The 17,037-nt window shown below is 42.0% G+C and overlaps 1 protein-coding gene across 2 annotated transcripts in view; it reads left to right on the top strand.

Moving 5' to 3' along the window:
• The first annotated feature begins 2,386 nt into the window (after window positions 1–2,386).
• Window positions 2,387–17,037, top strand: part of EXOG (exo/endonuclease G) — a 29,189-nt gene continuing 14,538 nt past the window's right edge. For both annotated transcript variants that reach the window (XR_006207778.1, XM_007081020.3), the window contains exons 1-5: window positions 2,387–2,810; window positions 4,798–4,947; window positions 8,174–8,313; window positions 9,811–9,887; window positions 12,380–12,494. Coding sequence is in view for 1 of the 2 variants with exons in the window: in XM_007081020.3 (XP_007081082.1) it covers window positions 2,648–2,810; window positions 4,798–4,947; window positions 8,174–8,313; window positions 9,811–9,887; window positions 12,380–12,494 (645 nt within the window). In the remaining variant the exon portion in view is untranslated. The remainder of the gene's footprint in view (window positions 2,811–4,797; window positions 4,948–8,173; window positions 8,314–9,810; window positions 9,888–12,379; window positions 12,495–17,037) is intronic.

Here is a 17,037-nt window from a genome sequence, read left to right as displayed (position 1 = left end):
AGATGAAAACATGGTTCCCTGTTAATAAAACAATGATAGTCTCTATTGTCTAGCGAAGAAAACGGGAAAGCCCCAGAAATCACTGCTTTCCTCAGTAACATAGGTTTTTTTAGGCCCGTGACTAATAATTGCTAAGTGGGGAAATGCCAGCTTTGGATCCTCCTTCTGGTAGGGTTAATGCCTTTCTATTCATGCTTTAAAAGGATTAAACAACCTGTTTGGAACTCTTAGCAATTTTCAATGAAGGGACCCTTTATTTTGGGACCAGTTGCCCAGCTCTTGGTCCTTTCGGCTCTTTCAGATTTAGATAGTTCACCTTTTACTAGTGAATGTCTCTAATGATAAGTGCAGAGAAGGAAAGAAAGGCTGACCTTGTAGAATGAGGACCTTAAAGCTAGAACTACTGGAAGGTTGGACCAGAGAGGTCATCTGGTCACACTTTTCCTTCAGCAAAGGAATTCTTTCACCAGAAGGAACTGGACACAGAAGCTGATTTCTAAAAACAGGCTTGCTCAAGTGAGCAAGTACAAGAGGGTTCAGGGGCCATTAAGCCTGCCCTTCTACTCCTCCCCTTAAGTCTCCTAGTTACAGTCCCCTAGTTACAGTTCAAAAACCACTGCTCCAATTCCTTCGTTTTAAAGGTGGGCAAACTGGCCCAGAGGGAGATACCCCATCCTAAGTCAGGCAGCCCTTATTTCCAGCTCTTGACCTCTGGGGGCCAAGTGAGGGGTTCACTGTTGTTTCCACATACAGGATATGGATGAGGAACAGTCACCTACCATTTATCTCTGGTGTCTATCACAGCACATGGCACTTAGGAAGGCCTTGAGCAACAAACACCTCTTGAATGTATGTCGTAAATTCTGGTACAAGTTGCTGAGGTAGCTTTGAAACCTACGGTCAACACCAGTGCTTTCTGGTTGTATTTGTCCGGACTCTTGATTGCAAATGACAGAAGCCATTAAACAAAAAAGGGGGGGGGGGCGGTTACACGAAGGATCCTGGGGCAAAGGGCCAGGCAAGCTCTGGTGAAGGCAAGATGCGTCCGGGCTTCAGGCGTCTTGGAAGCTGGGATCACAGCACTGCAGCCCTCCGTTTCCTCCTGTGTTGCTTAGCGCAAAACCAGATGCACCTGCCTTGTCCACTTAGCGGGAAACAAGGCTACAGATGGGGCCAGAGTTTCAAATGTCACAGCTCTGCTACCTGGAGAGTCTTGCAGATCCACAATCCCTGGAAACATTCTGGTTGACCTAGCTCAGCCAGTTAGGGTCAGAGGTAGGGGACTGATTATACGGAACCGCTTTATAATAGGTATTCCTGGGGAGGGGACATGGAATCCGGAAGCTGTCAAAACAACATCTGTACTTCCTTCCTTAGCTGGATGTCGGGAAGGCCTCCTGCTTTTAAGTCCACGTGGAGTGCTGTCGATTGCACTGCAAAATGTATTTTGAGTGGGAGTGCATAAAACATCTCCTTACTTTGTCAGCCGTCATTCAGCAGTCTGGATTTTATGTTCTATCAAGACGAAAGAGGACTAGGTAAAAATCGCTGATGTTTACAGAGCACTTAATGACATACCCCAGGTTCTTCCCTAAACTCCACGTGGCAATCTTTATGTTATTTTATTTTTTAATTTGTATTTATTCTTGAGAGGGAGACAGACAGAGCGTGAGCAGGGGAGGAGCAGAGAGAGAGGGAGACACAGAATCGGAGGCAGGCTCCAGGCTCCGAGCGGTCAGCACAGGGCCCCAGGCAGGGCTCGAACTCCTGACAGCGGGATCGTGACCTGAGCCGAAGTCAGACGCTTGACTGTCTGAGCCACCCAGGCGACCCTCTGCATGGTAATCTTTAATCCTCACCAGAAGCCTATGGTCTAATCACCTTCATCATACTTATTTTGTTTATATGTACAAATAAATTTCATTTACTGTATGGAATTTATATATATATTTAATAAATATACATTTGTTAAATATCGTTTAATATATGGAATTTATTTCTATTATTCCCATCTGAGAAAGAGGAACCAGAAGCCCTGAAAGGTGAAGTTAACACACCTGAAGTGGAAAATGGTCGCGCATCCAAACCCCTGCGCTCTGATTCACGGCCCTAAGCCACCACGGAGTCCTGTCTCGTCAAGAGGCTCCTTAGGATGTAGAAAGCTGTTTTGAGAAGTCAGGACTCCTATACTGTGACTTCGCAGCCAGGTGTCACGAAGACATCCAATGTGGCACAGGTTTTGGAATGAGACCGGAGTTGGGATCGTGGCTCTGAAGCCTTCACTGTAACCATGTGCAGGTGGTTTCCTCACCTATTAAGTGGCACTAAAGGTATTTTCTTCTTAGGACTCTCTGTGCACACCACTGCGCCCTCCAGATGTCATGCCTCCCACCTATCACCCGATCAAAGGGACCAGGGGCGGAGCGGGGATACACCCGGGCCGCCGGTTTTGTCACCAGGGGGCTCCCGAGACTCTCAGCGCGGAACGTGTGCGCCTGCGCCCTCACCTCTGGAGACTCCAGAGGGGCTTGGACCGGGCGACCCCAGGTTGCGCATGCGTGTGTCGCTCCTGCGGTTGCGATTGGCTTTCAGGCGACCGTGCAGGTGTGCGCATGCGCCGCCGTAGAAGGCAGGCCCTTAGGGTAAGATGGCCGCGGGAAGTTTTGCTTCCCGCCTCAGGGGCTCCCGGCGCTTTCTGAGTGTCTTCGTGGCCGGGGCTGTGGTGGGCGCCGCGGGAGGCGGGTTCACGGCCCTGCAGGTGCTCCGGAGTCAGGGCGCTGAGGCAGCGTTGGCGGTGAGGGAGCCCGACGGTAAGTCTGTCGGCCTGCTCTTCCTTCCCCGGCCCGGCTTTCGGGCCGGATTCCCACCTCGGGCGTGAATCGTAATTTTGGACCCGCGGCTCTTCTCCCTTTGCCGTCCCCGAGCCCGGGGGTCCTGGCTTCTCCGCCTTCCTAGTCTTCCCGCCCGGCCTCCCCGCTCCGCCTGGACTGTCGCCTGCCTCCTTCGCATACTTCTCCATCTTCGTTTTCTCATCATCTACCACCGAAGCATTTATCACATGTCTGTTTGTTTTAATGTCTGTGGCCTCCATTAGGTCGTTCACTCCGCACACAGTGTTAGCCGATGAGTTAGTTAATGGTCCTCATTTTGTCATCGTTCAAACGCAAAGGACCCGCCTTAACCCTACAAACTGTCACGTTATTTTGTCAGCAGAAAACATGGGCTCATTCGGAAGGAGCAGAGAATGAACGATTGAGGACAAGCAAGCTATGGCAAAACCACAGGCAGATCCAACACCCAAAGTGGGGGAGGAACTTCATGGCGATGACCGAGGAGGTTGGGAGGGTTTGTTTTGAAAAGTCCGTTGGAGAAAAGTGCAGGGTGAGGAGTTTCTCATTGGCCGAGTCGCATGGGTGGTCAGCGTCTTGTAGGAGTCGCCCTGTACATCTTTTCCCTCCCGGGGGCCTGGCGTTGAGGATTCTTCCCGCTTGACGGTTTTTCCTGTAACTGACACGGAGTGGTGTGGCTTCCCCTTCCAGCCTCCCCTTGCGAGCATCCAGGGTCCCCTTTAGTGAGGTTTCCCTTTATTAATTTTCACACCTGCTCGCTGTTCTCCAAAGTGTGTAAATCCTGCAGCTGCCAGGGCTCCCTTATGTTTAACAGGGAAAATGAGCTCATGCTCATTGTTTACGCTTTCCCTGACCTGCCGATTTAACTGGTTCCTTCTGATATTTGGCAGTTAGCAAGAGAAGGGCTCTGGTAGGTTGAAGACCTGGAGAAGGCATCAGGAGAGGATTAGTTTCACCGAGTCCGTGTTAAATGCGTGCTTGGTTTCTCCCACTGGGAGGAATAATACCCGTTTTGCCCCTGTTTTGGCTGCAGCGCACTTCTCTGCTTCAGTTCCAGAATGTTGAAGACGACTGTCAGTGGATGGCGGTCTTCTAAAATTCTTATAAAAGGCGGTGCTTTTGTCCCCACGCTAACTCTTAAAATGTAATGAGGAGGTAGGCTCTTTCCCACTCAGTCGTGTCAGTGACCAGTAATGACGTGTTTTTCCTTTGCTGCTTTTGTATACACAGTACTTTATGGGGCACCTATTTGGACATTTGGTGTGAAAGACCAGTAAGATCAGGTCTTTATTTACGGGGCGCCTGGGTGGCTCAGTCGGTTGGGCGTCCGACTTCAGCTCAGGTCATGATCTCGTGGTCCGTGAGTTCGAGCCCCGCGTCGGGCTCTGGGCTGATGGCTCAGAGCCTGCAGCCTGCTTCCGATTCTGTGTCTCCCTCTCTCTCTGCCCCTCCCCCACTCGTGCTTTGTCTCTCTCTTTAAAAAATAAATGAACATTAAGAAAAACTTTTAATGAGATAGCTGCAGTTTACCTTGATAAAATCACACAACTGATTACTGGCAAAGTCTGCTGTCTCCTCTGCCTCGGAAGTACAGTAAAACCTTGGGTTGCGAGTAACTTGTCCTGCGAATGTTCTGCAAGATGAGCAAACATTTGTAGTAAATTTTAACTTGAGAAACGAGCGATGTCTTGCAATACGAGGAGTAGGTGATGCCACATGTCACATGATCACAACTGAGCCAGTGGTTCTTGAAATTCACTTTGGTACACAAATGCTTTGGACTATAAGTATGTTTCCAGAATGAATTACAAAATGGGATCTGGTTGATTAGACTTTTGAGCCAGTCCTTGGTAAGTCTCACCCCTCTCCCTTGACTTATAATTTTTTCTTCCTAGTAAGAATCACTAACTGTTTGTTTTTGTCCCCCCACCCCCCTTTTCATCTTTAGGTTGTGCAGAAAAGGCTCTCTTGGAACAATTTGGAGTCCCTTTAACTGGAACAGAGACTAGGCGTTACACTAATCATGCCTTGTCTTATGATCAGTCGAAGCGGGTGCCTAGATGGGTACTTGAACATATATCCAAAAGCAAGATAATGGGTAGGTGGTTAGAAGTAATGGCATTGATGAAAGATGTTTCTAAATTTAGAACAAGGAAGATTATTGATTCAACCTCTTCCACATTATATCACACTTAGAAAATGATGATGTTTGTAAGACTCACTTAGATAAGTGGACCTACCTGGTAGCCGAGGAGCCCCAGACTCTTCCCAGCTTTCTCGGAGGCTGAGAAGATCCATATCCTGACATAGGAGTTGGAAGCTCTGTCTTAAATATTGCTACAACTGGCACCATTCATTCATTGTCTCCACAAATATTTTTAAAGTGCCTGCCATGTGTCTGGCATTATGCTGAGCCTTGGGACCAGAGCAGATGGTCTCTGTGTTCATGGCACATGGTTGACCTATCAAACCACTAAACATGTATGTATAATTGCTTTTAGTAATAACTGTTCCAAAGGACAAGTGATTGAAAGTTAGGTTAGTGTAAGTAAGGAACAATAAAGAATGTGATGAGAGATGATAATAGGAGAACCTGGTCTTGATTAGCAAGGGTTCTCCCCAGAAAATGGTCTGGAGGGTGGATGACTGTTACCTAGGCAGAGGAGTTGGGTGGGCCATGGGGTGTGGACAAGAGCATTCCAGACAGAAAGAAAAGCACAGTTGCATCTTCGAGGGCCCCAATGTGAAGAGTTTTGTTCCTTTAGGGAGCTAAAAGAAGGCCAGAGTGGCCAGAACAAGGGAGAATGTGTGAAATGAGACTAGAGAGGTAGGCAGGTGTATAAGTATGTTTGTGTGTTTTTTAAGTCTTGGTGCACTCCTGTAATTAAGATGATATTTAATGTTAAATTGGTTTCTGTGGAGATTATTCCAGTTTACAGTATCTACCGTTAACTACTTGTCCTATCTTTCTCACCCATAATGAGCATTATTGAGCTTTACCAATTTAATAGCTGATTTTATTTCCATTTATGGGTTACCAGTGAATATCAGTATTTTGTGAATTATTCTTTGTCAGTTACTGTTACCATTTTCAGTTGAGATGTGATGTTTTGAATTGATTTGTGGGAGTTCTTTTATGTAATAAGGTATTACCTTTTGTCATAGTTGTTTACTCATATTTCATTTAGCTGTTAATTTGCTGTAAGGCCCACACATTATTTCTCCTTTGCTTTACAGTGCATGTTATGTTTACATATATTAAAATGCTGATACTCATATGAGTGCATGCCTGTCTAGAGCGCAACCAACCAGCACACTAGCAGAAGTCTTGGACTGCTTGCTGCTAGAAGGAAACTGAGGTAGTTGGAAACTTTATGATAGCAGTTGAGAGTTGATTAGAAATTTACATCGAGAGAAACTCATTTGGTTTAGTTAGTCTCAAGCCTAATGAATTTCCTTTAAATACAAGACTTTTCCCAAGATGTAAGGAATTTCAGTTGTATTAATTTTATCCTCCTGTTACCATTTTCAGAGGCATATAAGAAAAGCAAGGCATTTCACGTTGTAAATCCTGTGAGCTGTGTAATTTGAGGAAGCAAAATAATATTTGAGAACAGGAAGCAGGATCCTGTGATTTATTTGATTTTAGTCTAAAGAGTCTTCTGTTTTCAGGAATGACACACCAAATTATTCCCATTAACTCTCTGCTAAAAAATGACAGGAAATGTTAGTAGTAATATGTAAGAAGTATGTAGGAAAAAGTCACACGCGCGTGTGCGCGCACACACACACACACACACACACACACACACACACACACGAGTCAGCATGATAGTGAATTGCCAAGCCAGTATTTGGGGGAGAGCGAGAATCCAGAGAGGTAAGGGCAATCCTGGTAAACCAAAGCCACATTGCTTCTGATGCCACACCTTTGTAGTAGGGAGAAGGGGACTAAAGGCAAGACCTGGGGCTCACCCAAGGTAGATTGTCTTATAGGAGACCCTCCCACATTAGCCTGGAACCCCAGAGGGCTACACCGTGGGGGAGGAAGGATGAACCAGAACAAACCTGCCTGCTCACCTTCAGGGACTGTATGGGAGATTGTCTTGGCACTGAGCAGGAAAGGGTCAAAAGGAAAATAAAAAACCTGTTCCGGAGAAGTTGAGGCCACACACTGGCTATCTTGCACACTTACAGCCCAAAGCCACGTAGCCTGGATGGATTAAGTCCTTAAGTCCTGAACTTGGTTCAGCGTGGTCTTCCTCTGGCAGTGCCCCCAGATACCTGATCGAAGCAGGTTTATATCCATCTCAAGGAAGGCGTCTTCATCCTAGGCCTTTGGAAATTCCCACAAATGAATTTTCGAGACAACCAGGCATGCGAAGAAGTGATTCCAGTGGTAATGACACTTAAGAGAAGTTTACTATCAGTTCTTCAGTTATTTTTTTCTTTACGACATGGCTCTAAAAAGCTAGGTAGTAGGTAATTTATTCTGAGTCTTGGGATCATTTAAAATTTTTCTGGCTGAATGAAACGACATTAGAATCAGTAACTTCATTGGTCTCCATTTTAAACTTGTTTGAATAGCAGCCTGAGTATGTTCCGTTTATCCCCATTATTTTTGTGGTTTAACAAGATCTGGCCTAATGACAGTGGAAAATGTACTGTTAGGATTTGCTGGTGTCTGTTGTGGCAAACTATCCTGGCAGTGTTAGAATAGAAATAAATTGAGATTTTTTTCTCTCATGTGGTACTCAGATACTTTGTTTCAGAAATTTCTGGGTTGAACTCATAACCTAAATGTTTGTTTTGTCATGGCTTAAGCAGCGACAAGCAAGATATCAGAGACACTTTCACCCTCCCCTAGACTGTGCCTGCCCAGGACAAATTGTTTTGTGTCTATATATATCCATTATTTCAGTACGTGTAAACTTATCAAATACAGTTGCACAAAATACAATGCGTGAGGGTCTTTTGAAAAGCAAGAGTTTATTTAGTAGTAAGCTTTTTATATAGTTCAGCTGTTTGGTCGTTGTTTTTACTTAAATACTATCCAGAGGATTTTTCTCCTTTAATTTGAAAGGCTAGAAGCAAAAGAATATGAGATAGCTACACTGTACAAAAAGCATTCTTTCCTAGACTAGTCCTTGCTAAATTCAGATGAGGTATCTGAACTATCCCAGGAACTTGAGACATGCACGCAATCACTAAGTACTAGCTACTCAGAGAGATACTAGCCAGCAGCAAACAGCTTGCCTTGCTTAGAGAATCTCGAGGAATATTTATCCACTGATAACTTACCCATTTTGTGTGTTTTTCTGTAGGTGATGCCGACAGAAAACATTGTAAATTTAAGCCTGATCCCAACATCCCTCCAACCTTCAGTGCCTTCAATGAAGACTATGTTGGGAGTGGGTGGTCACGAGGACACATGGCTCCAGCAGGAAATAACAAATTTTCATCTGTAGGCATATTTTTTTGGGAGGGATGGGAATACAGGGCTGGTGGTCTGTATACCAATGGACTTGGACTTTAAGAACATAGGAGTCAAGCCTTAGTATTTGAGAATTTCTATACTCTTATTTCGCATTTTTCTTCCTGACTTTAATTCGGGTTTTTTTGCTTAGATGGTAAAACATTCTTAAATAGGTTGAAAAGTCAAACTAATTACTATGTAAAAGAACTGGAGAGCCACTAGGAGCTATTTATTTATTATTTATTTACTTTTATTTTGAAAGATTTCAGACCTGTAGAAAAGTAACAAATACAGCACAAACATTTTTACCTGTAGAAAAATTAAAAAGACAGTATAGCCAATACATTTTGATATGTTTTCTTTATGTGCGCATACATATATATGTATATACAATTCTTTTTTCACTATCAGCAGTAAGTTGCAGACATCATAACACTTTATCCCTAAATAGATATTGCTCAGGAGATTGTATCATGTAAGAAATGAGGATATATGTATATATGACAAGAGTATCATCGTACCAAGAAGTGTGTGTACATGTATTTTTGAGTTTTGTACAATAATATTCTCTAATACACAGTTCATGCTCAGATTTGCCAAATTGTTGCAGTTGCATTCTTTACAACTTTCTTTGATCCACATTCAGTCATGAATCGCCTATCACACTTAGTTATCATGTCTTCCTAGTGTCCTTTACTTTAAGTAAAATAAGTTCTCTGCCAAAAAAAGGAGAGAAATGTCTTTTATGACATGGACATGTATTGCATCAACTTTGGTGATCATTGTCATTAAGGTGGTCGTTTTTAACCTTAGATACTCATAATCACCTAGGGATGTTTTAAAAAAAATCCTGATGCCCAGACCCAGAGCAGTTAAGTCAGAAACTCTAGGGGGTGGAACCCGGCACCAATATTTTTAAAGCTCTCTGGCTTATTCCAGTGTGCATTCAAGGTCGAGAACTACTACTTGAAGAGAAGGTAATTGATGGTAATATAGATCAGTGGAAGGAGATATGACGACAGCCTTGTGTTTAGGGTCGGAAATGTGAAATGAATGCACACCTAGTGGCCCGGAATTCAGAAGAGCAAGGAATTCTTCTCTGCCACTTTTTACTAAAATGTATTATATTACTTAAATAAAGTTTCTGAAAGTTGACCTTTATGTAGAAATTCTTTGCCAGAGGCTGAAAACTTACCCTTTAGTTTACATTGGAAACTTAGTTCTTAGAGTCTGTGTAACAGGTTTGAATTGTAAGAATTATAAAGAAAGCTAGGATACCAAACTACTTATTTTGTTACAGTCCTTATTTTGAATAATCTGTATTGGGCTTTCTGACCTGAAATAACTGTGGCTCTCATTTATTTAAACAAGTAGTCACTGTAATTGCCTAGAGCTAACGTATAAGGAACTGCTTTTTGTGTCTCTTTGTAAAATCTCAAAGGAAGGCATTTCCGTGCAGGTTACTATTTTTATTTCTTTTCACAGCAAGCCATGGCTGAAACCTTTTACCTTTCTAATATTGTGCCTCAGAATTTTGATAATAATGCTGGATATTGGAACAGGTGAGGGGTGAGAGTTTTAAAATGTGATTCTGTGGGAGATGAATGATGTGCCAGGAGAATGTACTAGTGCGCCCATCAACTATTTCTCTTTCTTTCTCAAAGGCTAACGCCACTGAAGGTAAGTACTTTGGACTAGTGGTGGTCTTGGGAGTACATTTATCTGTGGGAGTACAGACTTCAAAGCAGCCAGCAATTTTGAAGTGGCAAAAGTCACTGGTCAAAAGCCAAATTTTGGAAGAAACTACTCAGAATATTACTGGAGCATTAAGAAATTTTTGAGTATGTCCAGAGGACACTGTACTTTTTTCTACGTGTATTTCAAGAGTTGCTGAGCTTGCTTTTCTTTTCTTTTCTTTTTTTTTTTAAAGTTTTGGTACAGTTAAACATAACTGTTAACCAGTTTTAGATAGATGGATGGATAGATAGATAGATAGATAGATAGAACCTAACTTAAATCATCGAATTTGGAGCAGTGCCTGTGTGGCTCAGTTGGTTGAGCGTCCTGATTTCAGCTCAGGTCATGATCTCACGGTTGGTGAGATCTAGCCCCATGTCAGGCTACAGGCTGTCAGCTTGGGATTCTCTCTCTCTCCCTCTTTCTCTGCTCCTTCCCTGATTGTGCACACATGCATGCTCTCTCAAGATAAATAAACTTAAAAAAAAAAAAAAAATCTGGGCCTTCTGCAGTTTTTTGACACTTAACCAGTTCTACCAGGGGATCTCTTTAAGCATCGAAAACTACCACTGACTGAGGTTGTTCCAGGCTATTGCATTTTTCTCAAACAGTACTTGTGGTTTAAAATAATTAGGAGAACACCCCACACTTGAAAGACTTCAGCAGTTACAGTCATAGCTCCACACTTGTTTTGTCTACATACCCTCCCTTCCCCCACTCATTATTTTAAGCAGGTGACAGCTATATTTTATCTATAATTGTTTTCCCATATATTTTTAGAAGATAAGGATTTTTATTTTTTGTTTTTTATTAAAAAATTTTTTTTTGTAACGTTTATTCATTCATTCATTCATTCATTCATTCATTCCTAGAGCACGAGCTGGGGAGGGGCAGAGAGAGAGCAAGACACAGAATCTGAAGCAGGCTCCAGGCTCTGAGCTGTCAGCACAGAGCCTGACGCGAGGCTCGAACCCATGGCCTGCGAGATGATGACCTGAGCCGAAGTTGTACATTTAACCGACTGCGCCACCCAGGCGCCCCAGAGATAAGGGTTTTTAAAATAAGTTTTTTTATTTATTTAGAGAGAAAGCGAGAGCGAGAGAGTCCCAAGTGAGCTCCATGCTGTTAGTGAGGAGCCTGATGTGGGGCTCAAACTCATGAACTGTGAGATCATGATCTGAGCCGAAATCAAGAGTTGGATGCTTAACCAACTGAGACACTCAGGGGCCCCTAGAAGATAAGGATTTTTTAAAAAATGGAAGCAAAGCACTATTATTACCCCTAAAAATTTAGCAGTAATTCCTTATTACCAATTTTACAATTAGTGTTCAAGTTTCTCTGTCTTTAATTTTTTTTTTCTGGTTGATTGGTTTGGGTAGGTTTGCTTTCTAATCCTTTTTTTTTTTTTTTTTTTTTAATCCTTACCAATTTGTTGAAGACCTGGGATATTTGTCTTATAGTTTCCTTTTTGTTTTGGCTGGTTGCATACCTGTGGAAGCATTTAACATTTTCCTTTCCCAAGGGATATATTTTTGGGAGGAAAATTTGCCTGATGATTAAGCATATATGCTGTGAGGTACAATACCGTTGATTTTATTTTTTAGATATGGAAGCTGAGGGACGATGACATACATTGTAATTTCTCATAAATGTCTGCCAACTGCAGTGTAAGAATGCATATTAAACTCGCCATTTTTATCGAGTAAATTAGCTGCCATTTTTAAATGATAAATCCCAGTGGTAAGGATTGTTGTGGAACTGCAGGGTCGTATTTTGGAGTATGTAGAGTAAATTGGTACAATACCATTAAAAATGCTGCTGCTGCATATAATCAAGTGTTATTAAAATATGTATTCAGTAAAGTAATTCTGGCCCTTGAAGTTTATCCTAAGGAATGTTGCGTTATGTAAGAAATGTTAGGATGAACCCATTTGCCCCACAGGAGGAATGGTTAAATAAATAAGGTGTATCAACTTGATGAAATGATAGATAACTCTTGAAAAATGATTGAGAATTACAACACAGAAAGATAAGGGAGAAGACAATTTCAGTTCTAAAATATATACTCCGTGCACAGACAGGAAAATGTAGATAGTTGTAGGAATGTGTTTAATTTTTAAGTTTTGTGCAGTGAAGAACTGGGACAATTATTGCTTATATGCATATGATGTTTTGTGCAATATTGTCTTGTTCACATTCATCTGTGAAATTGAGTTTTCCTGATGTCTTTCCTAGGGATTTGATAATGGTTTGCTTCTCTTCTGTATTTATGTCTGTGAGAGTATCACACCTTTTTTTTTTTTGCTTTGTTTTTCAGAATGGAAATGTACTGTCGAGAACTGACGGAGAGGTTTGAAGATGTTTGGATCGTATCTGGTCCGTTGACTTTACCTCAGACTGGAAGTGATGGAAAGAAAACAGTTAGTTACCAGGTAGGGGCATGTTTTAACATTCAGGCTTATGTTATTTGTATGAGATTATAATTTAATTCTGTATTCTGCTTTCTAATTTCCGTTATTGAACACCTGTTGGAATCATAGGCATCGGGGATATAATGATGGATTGAAAAGTAACCACTGACTTCAGGGAGCCCACAGTTTAGAAAGGGAGACAGACGTGTTATAAGTTAATCACATTAGAGTGTGATATGCTGCAGCGGAGATCAATACATGGTGAAGGGCCATCACAAGAGGACTGACCAACTCTATTTGTGTGGGTTGGGGAGACTTAACAGAGGAAGTGGTTTGTGAGCTAGATCTTGACAGATGAGTAAGAGTAAACTGAGTCAGTGAATCCCTGTATCGTACACCTGAAACTAATATAACGCTGTATCTTAACTATACTGGAATTAAAATTTTTTAAGATGGGAGAGAAAAAGAATAAACTGAGTCAGGAAGGGAGCCTGGGAGTTCAAAAGACGGAGCAGTGCAAGCACGGGACGTTTGGGATTAACAGCAGAGGTCTGCAATTCTGGTATCATTAATAAAGATTGCAGCTTAGGGCTCAACACAGGTGTGGGTGGCTCAGAGGGGATGATTTCTACAAGTACGGGTAAGACAGGGGCCAGATAGTAAGTAGAGGGCTTTGTATTCCATGAAGGCTTAGATTTTAGTATTTGGATAGTGAGAAGTCCTAGGTTTGTTTTAAGTGTGGGAGACATTTGGTTTGTTTTGGGTTTTCTAAAGAGTATTCTGGCAGCACTATGTAGAAAGTAGGGAGGAAGGGCTGTTTGAAAGAGAAGTCGGAGGCGAGGCGAATGGGGCATTACTGCAGTGGTCCGTCCATATGAGAACAGACACGGCGCCACCCAAGCAGCTGGAGGGAGGACGATAGAGGAATATGGGAAAGAGTAACCCTGAACTCATTTTTTGGTGAGGAGAGGAAAAAGTTCAAATGATATTTAGGGGGCGGTGAGCAGAGTAAGTGGGAGGAATGGCTTTTCTTGTAGATGCTAGAGTTTTTAAAAAGGGTGAAGTTTTTTTTACATGCAAGATACTTAAGAACTCTACGGACTGACGGAAAGAGAGGTTAACCCGTAAGAGCAGAATAAGTGGTGCGAGGGCCTGCGTGTGGTATGGGAGTAAGCGGTGTGGGGATTGCGGCCAGAGGGTAGCTGAATTCCTACAGTGACACACTGTGAGACGCGTCCAGGGCAGGGAACCGGGTGGGCTGGAGAGGAAGAGGTGATAGAGTGAGCAAAGAGGGATTGAAGGACTCCCCTGTAGGTCCAAGAGATGTGTTGGGAGGGAACACCTAGCTCAGCTCTAGGAAGAAAGCAGATATTTAGTAAATGCTGGTTTGGTTAGAAAGTCTGTGATAGAATTGAATGAGCTGAGAAACAGGTTTAGGATAACAAAAGTAACTTTAGGGCATGTCCTGTCGCACTTGCTTATTATCTGCCCGTCTGGATCAGCCGCGTAGTGATGTATAAGTATCCAGAGTGTTCACCTAGGTGCTCACGCCCTCAGAGTTATTCCAGCAGTTCTTATGGGAGGGAAGGACTGGCACAGGAGTTCGTATGTTAAACAGGTTAATCTCTCCTCCGATCAGTTTGCTAATTTGATTTTAGTGTTTTTTCTTTTGGTAGAAGAAATAAATGGGCTCCCTGTATTCTCTTATTTTTAAAATATTAATTATTCTTTTTTTTTTAAATTTTTTTTTAATGTTTATTTATTTTTGAGACAGAGACAGAGCATGAATGGGGGAGGGGCGGAGAGAGAGGGAGACACAGAATCGGAAGCAGGCTCCAGGCTCTGAGCCATCAGCCCAGAGCCCGACACGGGGCTCGAACTCACGGACCGCGAGATCGTGACCTGAGCTGAAGTCGGACGCTTAACCGACTGAGCCACCCAGGCGCCCCTAAAATATTAATTATTCTTGAGCTTTGTTAAATCCTCTTTACTCTTGCCGTTGGAAAAGAGGTTCTCCTAACTTTGACTTTCAAACCTTAAGTGATGAAGTTAGTTTTATGTGTGCTTTGTTTTCATAAAATTGGAAGATTTATATGACTAGCTTACTGTGTAGTAGAAGAATTTATGCAAAGTATGAAAGGAAAATTAACCCAGTAATAGCATTTACTAACAGTTGGGTTTTGTTTTTTTTTTTTTAGGGTTTTTTTGGCTGGATATTTTTTAAATACGGGTTGGCCAAATGCTGTAGTATATTTTTTGCTGAAAGTATATTTTTTTCCTTAAATTGGGTATAATTTTTAAAAATATAGCTTATAAAAATATCTGCCAGCTCTTTTTGCTGAACGGGCCTAAAAGCAGTGATATGTTATCAGCAGTGAGCATACCTTGAGACCAGATCTTGTTTCTAAAGAACCATCTTCAGGGCACCTGGGTGGGCTCCGTGGGTTAAGTGTCCAACTCTTGATTTTGGCTCAGATCGTGACCTCATGGTTCATGAGAACAAGCTCCATGTCTAGCTCCACACTGACAGTACAGAGCCTGCTTGGAATTCTCTCTCTCCCTCTCTCTCCCCCTCTTCCCAACCCGTGCTTGCTTTCTCTCTCTCTCTCAAAATAAAAACTTAATGGGGCACTTGGGTGGCTCAGTCAGTTAAGCATCTCTTGATTTTGGTTCAGGTCACCATCTCATGGTTCATGGGTTTGAGCCCTGTGTCAGGCTCCATGATGTCAGCTATCAGTAATCAGTTATCAGCTCAGAGCCCGTTTGGGATTCTCTCCTTCCCTCTCTCTCTCTCTCTCTCTCTCTGCACCTTCCCTGCTTGCATGTGGTCTCTCTCTTCTAAATAAATTAATAAACTGAAAAAAAAAAAAGCTAGCCTAAAATAATCCTTAAATAAAAAATAAAAAACCATCTTCTACCTGGAGAACTTGGCATGTGGAAAGGTGGCTGATTCCAGGCCTGGTACAGGGAAAGTACAAAATGGAACATCTTGTGCCAGAAAGCAAGAAGTGCTTATATGGTAAGGACACGTCAAAAGGACATAGAAATCCGCTTGCAGGCCTTCCACCTTACCGTGTCTGGGGCTCTTTGATATCACAGTATAATGGCCTGTACATCTATTGAATTGGAGGAGAGTTTTTACTTCTAATAAATAAGTAAATACATGAGTGTAAGGAAAAACTTCTGACTGTAGAGTGTCAATTAATAAATTTATAAGAATGAGTTTGAAAAATCATTTTGCCACCATCATGGTAATAAGTGATGCAGACAAGAATCATCAGTAGATGCTAAAACTAGTGAGTGAAAGTTTTATGGGAAGGGAAGTAGGAAGTTTATATAGTTAAAAGAACCTCTCCACAAATTACTTATTAATAACAAAGCAAGAAGTGGTAACTGCACAGTGGAGAAATTTAACCGAGTGATCAAGGTTAATATTGTCAATAATGGGATTACTGATAAGCTGTATTTCCTGGTGTGATGCACTGAGAAGAATGCAATGTTACTTCTGTGATATTTCGGCCAAAAAGCATAGCATTGAGTCTCACTGTGCAGAAATATCAGGCAAACTCCTTTGAGGGTCATTCTGTGGAACAGCTGTCTTGTACTCTTCAAAAATGTTAGCGTTGTAAAAGACAAAGCTTGAGCAACTAAATATTACAGATTAATGGAGCTTCATCGGTCATGAAAACAGAATGCATTGTGTGATTTCAGATCAGATCCTAGATCAGAAAACAGATGATACTAAAAAGGACGTTATTGAGACAGTTGGCAACGTTTGAGGCCTGTAGATTAGATAATTGTATTTTGTCAGTGTTTAATTTTCTGATTTTGATAGTTGTACTGTGATTATGTAAGTGAATGTCTTTGCTCTTAGGAAATGCATCCTGAAGGATGGTTCTGTGATTTATTTTCAAAGGGTTTAGGGAAAAGAGAAATACAGAGGGGAAAAACGTAATAAAGCAAAGTGGGCAAAATGTTAACAGTTGATGAAGCTGTGAAGGACACACAGGTGTTCTTTGTGCTAATCTTGCAAATTCTAAATTTGAAGTTAGGATGAAACATGTATATGTACATATATTTTAATATATCTTTTCTAGACCAGAATTCTTCATTACACTGGAATATATAAAACTAACCACTAAAAAGACTTACCTTGCTTCTCCTAAATAGTGACTGCTATCCAGGCCTTAAAGAGAGTTTCAAAAGAGACCTGTCATCTGTCTTCACCCAAATTAGTGTCATGGTGATGAAATGTGTGAGAGCAGTCACAGTCAGCTTCCTGAAGGGTATACTTTGAGTAATAGTCTTGTTTTCTTGTTTTTGCATTAAAGCCCTATTGGTCTTAGGTCTTTTTTTCAAGTTCTGGGCTTCTGGACCTGTCCTGTTAGTTTTCCATATCCGTATTAATTTATAGGATCTATGCGTGCTCACTGGCAAATGTTTAATCTAGCAAGCCTTCAAGTGCCTGTCATGTGGGAGGAGGATGTATACAGAATTGTAAATGACATGCCTCAAACTACACTTTTGATTGCTTTCTCCCTTCTTCCCTGGATTTCACATCCTG

Source organism: Panthera tigris, chromosome C2 (genome assembly GCF_018350195.1).
Source record: "Panthera tigris isolate Pti1 chromosome C2, P.tigris_Pti1_mat1.1, whole genome shotgun sequence".
Taxonomy (NCBI): Eukaryota; Metazoa; Chordata; class Mammalia; order Carnivora; family Felidae; genus Panthera; species Panthera tigris.
Note: the sequence above shows the minus strand (reverse complement) of the source record. Positions and strands in the feature narration are given on the sequence as shown.